Source organism: Balaenoptera borealis (assembly GCF_965194805.1).
Source record: "Balaenoptera borealis genome assembly, chromosome: 1".
In the NCBI taxonomy this organism is placed as follows: domain Eukaryota; kingdom Metazoa; phylum Chordata; class Mammalia; order Artiodactyla; family Balaenopteridae; genus Balaenoptera; species Balaenoptera borealis.
Window position 1 is genome coordinate 151,739,629 of NC_138860.1, and position 12,309 is coordinate 151,751,937.

Below are 12,309 nucleotides of genomic sequence, written 5' to 3' on the forward strand. Positions count from 1 at the left end.
TTTAGGATTAATATATACACACTACTATATATAAAATAAATAATCAACAAGGACCTACTGTATAGCACAGGGAACTCTACTCAGTATTCTATAATAATCTATATGGGAAAAGAATCTTAAAAAGAATAAATATATATATATGTATAACTGAATCACTTTGCTGTACACCTGAAACTAACACAACATTGTATATCAACTATACTCCAATATAAAATAAAAATTTTTTTAAATGAAGCTGCCTTATAAAATCTGATTCCATGAGCTTAATTTAGGAAAGTAACAATCAACATCACCTCATCTATCAAATGGAAATAATGATAGTATTTACCTCATTAAGGATTGTGAGAATAAGATAATGCATATAAAGTGCTTACTACAGTATCTAGCATTCTAAAAGCTTAATAAATGCTAGCTATAATCATTCTCCATGCCCTCCTCCACCTCCATCCCAGCTCAGTCCCAAACTGCTTCACCTCTGAAATTTTAACTCCTATATTCTACTCTTTGGCCATAATACGCTTTCCTCTGATCATTAACTCAGCCTTTACTTGCTTAATACCACTGTAATTTTAATTTTACTTCATTGATATTTCCAAACCCTGATCTTATCATTTTCCCCAAATGTATTACCACTCCTTGGCTTTACTTCCAGTCCTACTTCTTTCCCTGTCCAATATAAGACCCCGTAGTCCACAAGTCTAACTGCACTCCCTTGGGTTTTGTTAAACCCTAGAAGTGTATCTGTCACAGGATCTGAAGCCAGAAAAACTCTGGGTTCAAATTCTGACTGTTATTTACTATCTGTAAAAGATGAGCCTCTTTCTTTTTTAAAAATTTTTCAGGGGCTTCCCTGGTGGCGCAGTGGTTGAGAATCTGCCTGCTAATGCAGGGGACATGGGTTCAAGCCCTGGTCTGGGAAGATCCCACATGCCGCGGAGCAACTAAGCCCGTGCGCCACAACTACTGAGCCTGCGCGTCTGGAGCCTGTGCTCCGCAACAAGAGAGGCCGCGATAGTGAGAGGCCCGCGCACCACGATGAAGAGTGGCCCCCGCTCGCTGCAACTAGAGGAAGCCCTCGCACAGAAACGAAGACCCAACACAGCCAAAAATAAATAAATAAATAAATAAAAATTAAAAAAAAAAACAACAAAGCAATGAGCAAGCATCCTTGAGTATATGTATAAAAAAATTGTTTTCAGAAAACCTTTTATTACACAGAGCATGATATACCCATATTTGGGATAAAAATGCCATAACTATTGACAAGGTTATAATAAAAGTGCCTTGAATTCATTACTACTATTGCAATTATACCTTACATTTATCTAGGACTTTACAATGTACAAAGCACTTTCACATACACTGTTGAAATGAGCCTCTCTTGATATGATATATATAATGATGATTGTTAGAATTAAATGCCATAATGTATATAAAGCATTTACCATACAGGCTATCATATTAGACTTTTGATAAATCTTCGTTCCTTTTCCTCATTCTTTTCAGTACCTCTTCCAAAATTTCAGCTCTTTATTCAAATTCTCATTTAATTGCTTCCTCACACTACCCCAACAGATGATCTAATTTCCTATTTCATAGAGAAAATAGGAACCATTAGGCTGAAACTCCTTTCATTTCTTCCATACCACTTATAATAAATTAATCTGCATCAGTACTCATCTTTATCTCATTCTTTCCAGGCTCAGTGGAGACTCCTCCTTCTATCTATGACTTAAGGTTCCACCTGAGCTCAGAAATCATTAATCATCACTTCTCTCTTCCTTCTGTACTATTCCTTTGCTACCCCTCTATTGATCTTTTCCCTTAACATATAAATGTACTATACAAGTCCCTTCCATCTTCAAGACAAATAAAACCTTTATCATTCTTCATAACCAAGAATCTTGGAAGAGATGTTCACTCTCACTACTTGGCTTTCTCACCTCCCAACTCACTCTAATATTACTTTTGCCCATACAGTTCTTCCAAAGCTGCTCTCACTAAGGTCAATGCTGATCTCTATATTACCATGACCAATGGACACATTTCTGCAGTAATGACACTGTTGACTGTTCCATCATTCTTGTAATCCTTCTCTTCCTTGACTTCTATGCCATAATTTTCTTCAGGTTTCCAGTTCTTGCTTTAGTCTTCTTGTCAGGCTCATCTTCTAATGCCTATCTCCCAAATGTCATAGTTCCCTAAGATTCTATTTTAAATCTTTGTATTTTTTCTCACATTAGTTGGGTGATCCAACTGAATCTATGGCTTTAACTATAATACTTATATGCTGAAGACTTATTACACTTTCTTTCCAGTTTAGATATCTAGTACAAGCTCCAGAATATTTTACTCAACTATCACATCTCTCCTCCTAAATGTCCCATAAACACCTCAAATTCAATGCATTGAAAACTGAACTCAAATTTACTTCTTCACATATAGGACACATTTTAGCCAATAATAAGCGACCATCTTCCACACAATTACCAAGGTCTTTCTCAATCCATGTTCTTTATCTGAGCACAGAAAATTATTTAAGTGACTATTTTCTCAATTTTTCCAAGGATCAGTACATAATTAATACTATTCCAGATGCAAAGGAAATTAATTCATTGCATATAATAGATACCTTAGGGCACAAGGGCTTAATTCTCTCATAGAACTCAGTTGAGATAGGTGCTCATTTACCTTCTATTATCTATGCACCAAATTATGTACCTTTTACCTCTATCTCTGGTATCCTCCACTCCTCCTTCTCTCACTTTTGTTACTTTATGCTCTCATGCTTTTCCATTTGACTGCTACAATAGCCTACATATATGGTTTGGCCCAAATCTAACTCTCTGATTTGATTTCCTGACACTTTCCTTTAGGCTCATTATGCAACAGCCATACTATGATACATGTACCTCCCTGAATATGATGCAGTCTCCTGAGCTAAAGTCTCTGCCTTCGCTGTTTCCTCTCTGGTATCCCTTCAATCAATCTAATGTTTTTTTCTTTAATTACACAAGAGAATGATGAGTACACATTCTGTATAAAGGATTCACACAACACAAAAATATACAGAGTAAAAAGTTAAGTATTTCTTTATCTTGCTCTGTCTCCTCCAAATTACACACACACACACACACACACACACACACACACACACACACACACATCCCACTCCACAGGTAACTGTTATTAACAGTCTGGTTTGTATGCTTCCAGACTAAATTCTATTTATTCATTAACTGTAAGCTGAAGTAATTTCCTTCTGAAGCTCTGACTTTCAAAGACAGGGTGAATTAACTCCTCCTATTTGCTTCTTTAAAACCTTGCATTTGCCTTTATCTGAGTATCATGATGTACTTTAGTTGCTGAAGTTTTTGTTTATACCCAGCCTGAATTGTAAAATCCTGAGAGTGGGGCTTTCTTTTTGGTCTTTATGTTCTCCAGTTTGTCACAGTGTTTCATACATTTTTGTTGAAGTATAAATTACATGGTCTTTGTTCTCACTATGGTCTAGTGGGGAGACAAATCATTCTAGGGGGAGGAGTAGGGTATTAAGGAATCAGGTTTAGGAACATCTTCCAGGTAATGTGTGACTCCTATAAGTGTGAATAGAAGTAGACTAGAAGAAATGGGAATAAGTTCCACAAGTAGAGTGACACCACAAATATTAATGTGTGCTTAAAATCTGAAAAAGACGCCAGAGGGCAGACAGCAGAAGCAAGAAGTACAATCCTGCAGCCTGTGTAACAAAAACCACATTCACAAAAAGATAGACAAGATGAAAAGGCAGAGGGCTATGTACCAGATGAAGGAACAAGATAAAACCCCAGAAAAACAACTAAATGAAGTGGAGATAGGCAACCTTCCAGAAAAAGAATTCAGAATAATGATAGTGAAGATGATCCAGGACCTCACAAAAAAAAATGGAGGCAAAGATTGAGAAGATGCAAGAAATGTTTAACAAAGACCTAGAGGAATTAAAGAACAAACAAACAGAGATGAACAACACAATAACTGAAATGAAAAATACACTAGAAGGAATCAATAGCAGAATAACTGAGGCAGAAGAACGGATAAGTGACCTGGAAGACAGAATGGTGGAATTCACTGCTGCAGAACAGAATAAAGAAAAAAGAATGAAAAGAAATGAAGACACCCTAAGAGACCTCTGGGACAACATTAAATGCAACAATATTCACATTAAAGGGGTTCCAGAAAGAGAAGAGAGAGAGAAAGGACCAGAGAAAATATTTGAAGAGATTATAGTCAAAAGCTTCCCTAACATGGGAAAGGAAGTAGCCACCCAAGTCCAGGAAGTGCAGTGAGTCCCATACAGGATAAACCCAAGGAGAAACATGCCAAGACACAGTAAACAAATTGGCAAAAATTAAAGACAAAGAAAAATTATTGAAAGCAGCAAGGGAAAAATGACAATAACATACAAGGGAACTCCCATAAGGTTAACAGCTGATTTCTCAGCAGAAACTCTACAAGCCAGAAGGGAGTGGCATAATATACTTAAAGTGATGAAAGGGAAGAACCTACAACCAAGATTACTCTACCTGGCAAGGATCTCATTCAGATTTGATGGAGAAATCAAAAGCTTTACAGACAAGCAAAAGCTAAGAGAATTCAGCAACACCAAACCAGCTCTACAACAAATGCTAAAGGAACTTCTCTAAGTGGGAAACACAAGAGAAGAAAAGGGCCTACAAAAACAAACCCAAAACAATTAAGAAAATGGTCATAGGAACATACATATCGATAATTACTTTAAACGTGAATGGATTAAATCCTCCAACCAAAAGACACAGGCTTGCTGAATGGATACAAAAACAAGACCCATATATATGCTGTCTACAAGAGACCCACTTCAGACCTAGGGACACATACAGACTGAAACTGAGGGGATGGAAAAAGATATTCCATGCAAATGGAAATCAAAAGAAAGCTGGAGTAGCAACACTCATATTGGATAAAATAGACTTTAAAATAAAGAATGTTACAAGAGACAAGGAAGGACACTACATAATGATCAAGGGATCAATCCAAGAAGAAGATATAACAATTATAAAAATATATGCACCCAACATAGGAGCACCTCAATACATAAGGCAACTGCTAACAGCTATAAAAGAGGAAATTGACAGTAACACAATAATAGTGGGGGATTTTAACACCTCACTTACACCAAGGTACGTATCATCCAAAATGAAAATAAATAAGGAAACAGAAGCTTTAAATGACACAATAGACCAGATAGATTTAATTGATATTTATAGGACATTCCATCCAAAAACAGCAGATTACATGTTCTTCTCAAGTGCGCACGGAACATTCTCCAGGATAGATCGCATCTTGGGTCACAAATCAAGCCACGGTAAATTTAAGAAAATTGAAATCATATCAAGCATCTTTTCTGACCACAACACTATGAGATTAGAAATGAATTACAGGGGAAAAAACGTAAAAAACACAAAGACATGGAGGCTAAACAATACGTTATTAAATAACCAAGAGATCACTGAAGAAATCAAAGAGGAAATCAAAAAATACCTAGAGACAAATGACAATGAAAACACGATGAACCAAAACCTATGGGATGCAGCAAAAGCAGTTCTAAGAGGGAAGTTTATAGCTATACAAGCCTACCACAAGAAACAAGAAAAATCTCAAATAAACAATCTAACCTTACACCTAAAGGAACTAGAGAAAGAAGAACAAACAAAACCCAAAGTTAGCAGAAGGAAAGAAATTATACAGATCAGAGCAGAAATAAATGAAATAGAAACAAAGAAAACAATAGCAAAGATCAATAAAACTAAAAGCTGGTTCTTTGAGAAGATAAACAAAGTTGATAAACCATTAACCAGACTCATCAAGAAAAAGAGGGAGAGGACTCAAATCAATAAAATTAGAAATGAAAAAGGAGAAGTTACAACAGACACCACAGAAATACAAAGCATCTTAAGAGATTACTACAAGCAACTTTATGCCAATAAAATGGACAACCAGGAAGAAATGGACAAATTCTTAGAAATTCAAAACCTTCCAAGACTGAACCAGGAAGAAACAGAAAATATGAACAGACCGATCACAAGCACTGAAATTGAAACTGTGATTAAAAATCTTCCAACAAATAAAAGTCCAGGACCAGATGGCTTCACAGGTGAATTCTATCAAACATTTAGAGAAGAGCTAACACCTATCCTTCTCAAACTCTTCCAAAACATTGCAGAGGAAGGAACACTCCCAAACTCATTCTATGAGGCCACCATCACCCTGATACCAAAACCAGACAAAGACACTACAAAGAAAGAAAATTACAGACCAATATCACTGATGAATATAGATACAAAAATCCTCAACAAAATACTAGCAAGCAGAATCCAACAACACATTAAAAGAATCATACACCATGATCAAGTGGAATTTATCCCAGGGATGCAAGGATTCTTCAATATATGCAAATCAATCAATGTGATACACCATATTAACAAATTGAAGAAGAAAAACTATATGATCATCTCAATAGATGCAGAAAAAACTTTTGACAAAATTCAACACCGATTTATGATAAAAACTCTCCAGAAAGTGGGCATAGAGGGAACCTACCTCAACATAATAAAGGCCATATACAACAAACCGACAGCAAACATCATTCTCAATGGTGAAAAACTGAAAGCATTTCCTCTAAGATCAGGAACAAGACAAGGTTGTCCACTCTCACCACTATTATTCAACATAGTTTTGGAAGTCCTAGCCACGGCAATCAGAGAAGAAAAAGAAATAAAAGGAATGCAAATTGCAAAAGAAGAAGTAAAATTGTCACTGTTTGCAGATGACATGATACTATTCATAGAGAATCCTAAAGACGCCACCAGAAAACTACTAGAGCTAATCAATGAATTTGGTAAAGTTGCAGGATACAAAATCAATGCACAGAAATCATGATGAAAAATCTGAAAGAGAAATTAAGGAAACACTCCCATTTACCATCGCAAGAAAAAGAATAAAATACCTAGGAATAAACCTACCTAGGGAGACAAAAGACCTGTATGCAGAAAACTATAAGAAACTGCTGTAAAAAATTAAAGATGATACCAACAGATGGAGAGATATGCCATGCTCTTGGTTTGGAAGAATCAATATTGTGAAAATGACTCTACTACCCAAAGCAATCTACAGATTCAATGCAATCCCTATCAAATTACCAATGGCATTTTTTACGGAACTGGAACAAAATCTTAAAATTTGTATGGAGACACAAAAGACCCGGACTAGCCAAAGCAGTCTTGAGGGGAAAAAATGGAGCTGGAGGAATCAGACTCCCTAACTTCAGACTATACTACAAAGCTACAGTCATCAAGACAATATGGTACTGGCACAAAAACAGAAACATATATCAATGGAACAAGATAGAAAGCCCAGAGGTAAACCCATGTACCTATGGTCAACTAATCTATGACAAAGGAGGTAAGGATATACAATGGAGAAAAGACAGTCTCTTCAATAAGTGTCGCTGGGAAAACTGGACAGCTACATGTAAAAGAATGAAATTAGAACACTCCCTAACACCATACACAAAAATAAACTCAAAATGGATTCGAGACCTAAATGTAAGACTGGACACTATAAAACTCTTAGAGGAAAACATAGGAAGAACACTCTTTGACATAAATCACAGCAAGATCTTTTTTGACCCACCTCCTAGAGTAATGGAAATAAAAACAAAAATAAACAAATGGGACCTAATGAAACTTCAAAGCTTTTGCACAGCAAAGGAAACCATAAACAAGATGAAAGACAACCCTCAGAATTGGAGAAAATATTTGCAAATGAATCAACGGACAAAGGATTAATCTCCAAAATATATAAACAGCTCATGCAGGTCAATATTAAAAAAAACAAACAACCCAACCCAAAAATGGGCAGAAGACCTAAATAGACACTTCTCCAAAGAAGACATACAAATGGCCAAGAAGCACATGAAAAGTTGCTCAACATCACTAATTATTAGAGAAATGCAAATCAAAACTACAATGAGGTATCACCTCACACCAGTTAGAATGGGCAACATCAGAAAATCTACAACACCAAATGCTGGAGAGGGTGTGGAGAAAAGGGAACCCTCTTGCACTGTTGGTGGGAATGTAAACTGATACACCCACTAAGGGGAACGGTATGGAGGTTCCTTAAAAAACTAAAAATAGAATTACCATATGATCCAGCAATCCCACTACTGGGCATATACCCAGAGAAAATGATAATTGAAAAAGACACATGCATCCCAATGTTCATTGTGGCACTATTTACAATAGCCAGGTCATGGAAGCAACCTAAATGCCCATCGACAGATGAATGGATAAAGAAGTTGTGGTACATATATACAATGGAATATTACTCAGCCATTAAAAGGAACGAAACTGGGTAATTTGTTGAGATGTTGATGGATCTAGACTGTCATACCGAGTGAAGTAAGTCAGAAAGAGAAAAACAAATATCGTATATTAATGCATATATGTGCAACCTAGAAAAATGGTACAGATGAACCGGTTTGCAGGGCAGAAATTGAGACACAGCTGTAGAGAACAAACGTATGGACATCAAGGGGAGAAAGCCGTGGGGGGGTGGGGGTGGGGGTGTGATGAATTGGGCGATTGGGATTGACATGTATACACTGATGTGTATAAAATGGATGACTAATAAGAACCTGCTATATAAAATAAATAAATAAAATCTTAAAAAGATGTGCCTAATTATTATGATACAACATTATTATATTAACATATTCAAAATTTTAAAGTATTTTTTATGATCTAGAGTCTTAACATCACTCTACTTATAATCTCTAATTATTATCTCTAGATTACAGAGAAAGAAATTAAGGCTTAATGAATGTTTCAGACATCGTCAGTGCCCAGCTCATATCCCCCTGTGCCACCCTGGAGGCTACCTGCAGCTTCATATGTCAATTTCCATTAAGGCTATGCCAATGGCTTCCTATCTCAACCATTTGTCTTTCTGCCTGAGGGTTTTCTCTAGCAGCAGGCACATGCTACTCAAAGGAAGGCTGCCTAGGGAAGTACCAGAGAATTAACAATCCCAAGAGTAACCCTCAACCACTGAGGGAAGGGAATTAGTACCCTGATCCTTATCTCAGGGTCTTAGTTGTAGGAGAACCCAACTTAAGATAAAGAAGTTGGTTAAGTTCATACATAGCTAATAAATAGTGAGTGTAAGTCCATCTGACTCTATATAACCCACACTCTACAATATTTATATCCCCTTCTAACTTGTTTTGAACTTTCTTTTTCCTGCTGGACAGGCCCACAATTAAATTTATATGTGGCATAAACTCAGAGAAGAGTGGGGCTATAAAAGTTCAAGAGTAAAATATTAGTTTTGAATACACATTCTTGACAGTGAATAAAATGAACTACATTTTGAAAACCATATTTGATGGATTATAATAATGAAAAATATATTCAAGTAGAATTGGTTGCTTTTTTCATTTTCTATGCTATACAGGCATACCCCATTTTATTGTGCTTCACAGATACTGCACTTTTTTTACAAATTGAAGGTTTGTGGCAACCCTGCATTGTCAGGTGATGGTCAGCATTTTTAAAGCTGTTTTATTTTTATTTTATTTTATTTTATTTTGGCCACACCGCACAGCACGTGGGATCCTAGCCCCCCAACCAGGGATCAGACCTGTGCCCCCTGCCGTGGAAGCATGGATTCTTAACCACTGGACCACCAGGGAAGTCCAGCGTTTTTAGCAATAAAGTATTTTTTAATTAGGTTATGTACATTGTTTTCTTAGACATAATGCTATTGCACACTTAACAGACTACAGCATAGTGTAAACACAGCTTTTATATGCACTGGGAAACCAAAAAATTCATGTTACTCACTTTATTGCCATATTCACTTATGGCACTGGTCTGAAACTGAACCTGCAATATCTCAGAGGTATACCTTGTATCATGTCCTAAGGGTCAGCAAACTTTAATTTCGGAATAAGTCAGTCATAGATATTACTTTATACCCTGAAAGTTTACACTTCATTTCCATTACAGCCCCTGCAAAAGTAAGGTCACACATGAAGGAGAGGTTCTTGACCACCACCTTAATTAGCACGTGGTAGGAAATTAGCTTCTTTCCAGAGAGTGTTCAGATGTAAGGAAGAGGAAAAGAGGGTTATCTCACTATTCCAAAGACCATTCTGGAACGGCCAGAATAGGGCAACTCTTTAAATTTAGAGTTAGCACTTTGCTTATCATTTTAAGAATATTCTCACCTTTCCTTTACAAACATGGCAAGGGGCTCCTCATCACAAACCAGAGGAGTCAACTAAAGCACAGGCTCTTTCAGGAACTCTAGGTCAGAGCGGGGAGTCGACTCCAAAATTCTAAAGCCCAGTGGTTGCCAAAGAAAGGGAGCTAAAGAAAATACGGGCGAAAATGGGTTCCAGGTCGTTAACTCACACCTGCAATAAGAGACTCCACTGCAGACGCCAACCTCCTCAAGAGCTAGAGGTGCAGAGGCATTTTTTTCAGAGGGTTTGCAGGTTGCTGGGACGGCAGAAAGGGAGAAGAAGAGAAGATCCTCTAGGGCAAGAGAAGAGCAGTAAGACGCACAACTGCAACCGCCATCCCTTTTGGGGACTGGGCGGTGCCTCTACGGCCGGTGGGAAGGCGGAGCCTCGCAGCCGGAAATAGGAGCCCGACCGGCCGAAAGCCTGGGCCCAGCAGGCAGCGCCACGACAAACCGTGATGGCGAGGAACCTGGGGCTGGTAGGCTGGAAGCTGGAATGGTTGGCTCATTCAGAATGGTTGGCTCAAGTTGGCACCAGCACCTGGGCTGATGTTATCCGAGGGAAGGGGATCAAGCCTTCTAATGTGCTCCCAGACGGCTCCTTCGAGTCCATTTTCGCAGTCCCCGTTCTGGCCTTTGGTTCTTTTGAGGTAACTCGCCCCTGCCGCCTGCCCAACGCCAGTGGTCTGTCAAGCCCTTACGAGTCCCTATCCTGGGAGCTTCGCCTTTCCCCGCCACCCCACACCTACCTATTACCGACCCCACCGCCAGCTCCCACCACCCCACCACACACTCACCCCCTCCCATAGCGAGGATGAAGAGCCTTAAGCTGGGTCTTCCCAGAGCACTCAGTATATTTTAGTCACTTACTGTTAGTGTTTAATTCAGGAGCATGTAGTAGATTTTTGTGCATCCAAGTCCTGAAAGAAATTAAAGGTCAAAAGGTTGATTTTGGTTTTTGCCAACTTTGGCATATTAATTTCAGTAATTTTTTTCAACCAGCACCTGGCACTGAACATCAGTCTGTCAAATCCTGTGGAAATGAAGCATGTTTTTTGCTATCTAGGAGCATCCAAGATAGGTAAAAATACTGGATTCAGCATATTAATACTTCTTCATATGTATCGAATTCAATGAGAATTTATTAAATAGCTATTATGTATTAAGCTCTGAGCTAGGTTTTGGTCTTAGGAAGTTGAATCAATCTTTGTCTTAGAGATCTGAGCTCACAGTCTTGGTGAGGGAAAGGGACAGAGCACAAAACAATTATCTTTAAAGGTATAAGATGAATACTGGTAAATGTTACTCACAGTTTCAGAACAAGTGGGAGTACAGGAAACAGAGAATTGAATTATATGTCTAGAGGGAATTGGAAAAAGCTTTGTAGAGGAGGTAACTTGTGAAGTATGCCCTGGAAGAGGAGGGGTTATGTTTCCAAGTGGAGTTCCGGCTTAAGGTTTGAACTTTCTAACAGATCTCACTTGAGGGCTTTGCTCCATTTTCTCTTATTTTCTCTTGCTTTCCACTGCACTTTGCCTTCTACCCACCAGCTCATGTTCTGTTTTCTTGGAAGTAGCCAAGCCAGGTATTTCACTTACAAACGATACTTACCTCTTATTAAAATACTTACTTCTGCATAGACAGTCCTTGTAAAGAAAGAATTTTCTTTCTCTTTATTTTTGTAGAATTTGTTTTAGCCAAGTCAACAAAGCACAGTTCCTGTGGCCCATATCCTAGAACACGAAAATAGTCTCACCATGTAGAAACAGATGTTTAAAATGGTATTCATTAAAATGAGATCCCACCTGTAATAGAAAACAGAAAGTGGATGCAAAAGAAATGTAAGCTGGCAGAGCTTGCTCTTGCCCTCCATTCCCTTAGGAATGTATATTTGTGGGTAAAGTATTGCTAATTGGAATATGCTTCTGGCTTTAGTGTCTAGCCGTAGGGGTTATTAGTAATATTGAAAAACAATCAGCATAGCTC

General features: G+C 37.9%; 1 protein-coding gene across 2 annotated transcripts in view; it reads right to left on the reverse strand.

The window, feature by feature from the left end:
• Positions 1-12,309, reverse strand: part of LOC309618310 (uncharacterized protein C1orf185 homolog) — a 246,069-nt gene that overhangs the window by 97,110 nt on the left and 136,650 nt on the right. For both annotated transcript variants that reach the window (XM_082371870.1, XM_082371871.1), the window contains exons 2-3: positions 11,954-12,056; positions 11,194-11,243 (exon numbers count right to left, since the gene is read on the reverse strand). In XM_082371870.1, coding sequence (XP_082227996.1) covers positions 11,194-11,243; positions 11,954-11,961 — 58 coding nt within the window. In that variant the 5' untranslated portion in view covers positions 11,962-12,056. The remainder of the gene's footprint in view (positions 1-11,193; positions 11,244-11,953; positions 12,057-12,309) is intronic.